Source organism: Austrofundulus limnaeus, unplaced genomic scaffold (assembly GCF_001266775.1).
Source record: "Austrofundulus limnaeus strain Quisiro unplaced genomic scaffold, Austrofundulus_limnaeus-1.0 Scaffold208, whole genome shotgun sequence".
NCBI classification, from domain to species: Eukaryota; Metazoa; Chordata; class Actinopteri; order Cyprinodontiformes; family Rivulidae; genus Austrofundulus; species Austrofundulus limnaeus.
In genome coordinates this window covers 132,266-134,149 of record NW_013952610.1, presented here as the reverse complement: position 1 = coordinate 134,149, position 1,884 = coordinate 132,266, and the positions used below count along the sequence as shown (strand labels likewise).

The window sequence follows — 1,884 nt, the reverse complement described above, 5'->3', positions numbered from 1 at the left end:
TGCTATATAAAGCTACGAACATATTAGCTCTAGAGATAATGCTATATATAGCTATGTACTGTATATATTAGCTCTAGAGCTAATGCTATATATAGACATGTATATATTAGCTCTAGAGCTAATGTTACATATACAGTAGCCATGTACAGTATATATTAGCTCTAGAGCTAATGCTATGTATAGCCATGTATTTATTAGCTCTAGAGCTAATGTTATATAAAGCTACGTACATATTAGCTCTAGAGCTAATGCTATATATAGACATGTATGTATTAGCTCTAGAGCTAATGTTACATATACAGTAGCCATGTACATATTAGCTCTAGAGCTAATGCTATATATAGNTGCTATATATAGACATGTATGTATTAGCTCTAGAGCTAATGTTACATATACAGTAGCCATGTACATATTAGCTCTAGAGCTAATGCTATATATAGCTATGTTTAATGTATATTAGCTCTAGAGTAAACACCACAAATCGACATGTATATATTATCTCTGGAGCTAATGCTATATAGAGTTATGGATACATTAGCTCTAGAGCCAATTCTATATACTTCATTTAAAAAGGGCTGAACATCAGACATTGTCCAAAATTAACATTCAAGATGGATAGAGCTTGCACCAGACCAGCTTGTAAATGTCATTCACCCAGAATGCTTTGCAGCATAAATAACATGGCATCATTTCTGTGACAATATACAGCAAGACATACTTCCAAATCTTCTACTCTGATTTGTTTTTTGCCAATTTGACATTGCTCACCTCTATCCAGCCGGCTGGCATCTGTCTCATATTTCCCAATGATCTGTCGAACTTGGTCTTTCTTCAGCGGCGGGTACAGAACCTCGTTCAGCCTGGGGTCTCGCTGCTTGTTGTTGATGAACTCCATGAACTGGTTCAAAGAGATAAAGGGCTTCCCCTTGGAGCCGCTGAAGCAAAGTGACAAAGGTTTATCAAGTGTGAGCGAGTTGCAATCATCAAACCACAGCTACAGCATCCCTCTAATATGGATATATTTGTACATATTGTAGTAAAAATGACATTTGAAATATTCAAGAAATTGCAATGATTTATGTCACCTACCATTCTTCAAAGATCTTATCTAATTCAGGCCTTCGACTCACATTCTGGACAAATTTCTTAAAAGCTTCAAATGTGAAATCCTGTGTTTTTACTCCTTGTGTCTGCAAATAGAAAACAAAAAGGATGGGTCACAAAACAGAAAAGTTTCAGTTACTCTTCAAACCGTTTGTGTCGAATCTTCATTCCTGGGTCCAAATCCTCCTAAAATTGAGACACGAAGTCTTCAACTAAAGAGGTGTAACAGCATTCTAAAGCCTAAAGCTGACTGGATTGATGGATAATTGTAATTATTTTAACAGTCTTTACAATTTAATTCTTAGCCTGAAGAAATGAGTTGGTGTCTGGAAACAGGCCTCCTATTGGGATTTTAACTGTTTCTAGCTCTACTTGTAATGTTTAAACCGCAATCTAATTTTTGATAAATATGCCATTATTTAAGTCGTACAAAGTGGAAGATTTCTTCAATGTACCACTGGATCACTGCATCCTTAGTACCACTGCACCCTGAGTATCACTGCATCCTAAGTATCGCTGCATCCTAAGTATCGCTGCATCCTTAGTACCACTGCATCCTTAGTACCACTGCATCCTGAGTATCACTGCATCCTTAGTATCACTGCATCCTGAGTACTACTGCATCCTGAGTATCACTGCATCCTGAGTATTACTGCATCCTGAGTACAGCTGCATACTAGGTATCACTGCATCCTGAGTACAGCTGCATACTAGGTATCACTGCATCCTGAGTACCGCTGCATCCTGAGTACCGCTGCATCCTAAGTATCACTGCATCCT

At 37.7% G+C, this 1,884-nt stretch overlaps 1 protein-coding gene across 1 annotated transcript in view; it reads right to left on the bottom strand.

The window, feature by feature from the left end:
- Positions 1-1,884, bottom strand: part of plcb3 (phospholipase C, beta 3 (phosphatidylinositol-specific)) — a gene marked incomplete at its 5' end in the record, with an annotated part of 53,004 nt that overhangs the window by 16,390 nt on the left and 34,730 nt on the right. The window contains 2 exon segments of the mRNA XM_014019026.1: positions 769-935; positions 1,090-1,190. Coding sequence (XP_013874480.1) covers positions 769-935; positions 1,090-1,190 — 268 coding nt within the window.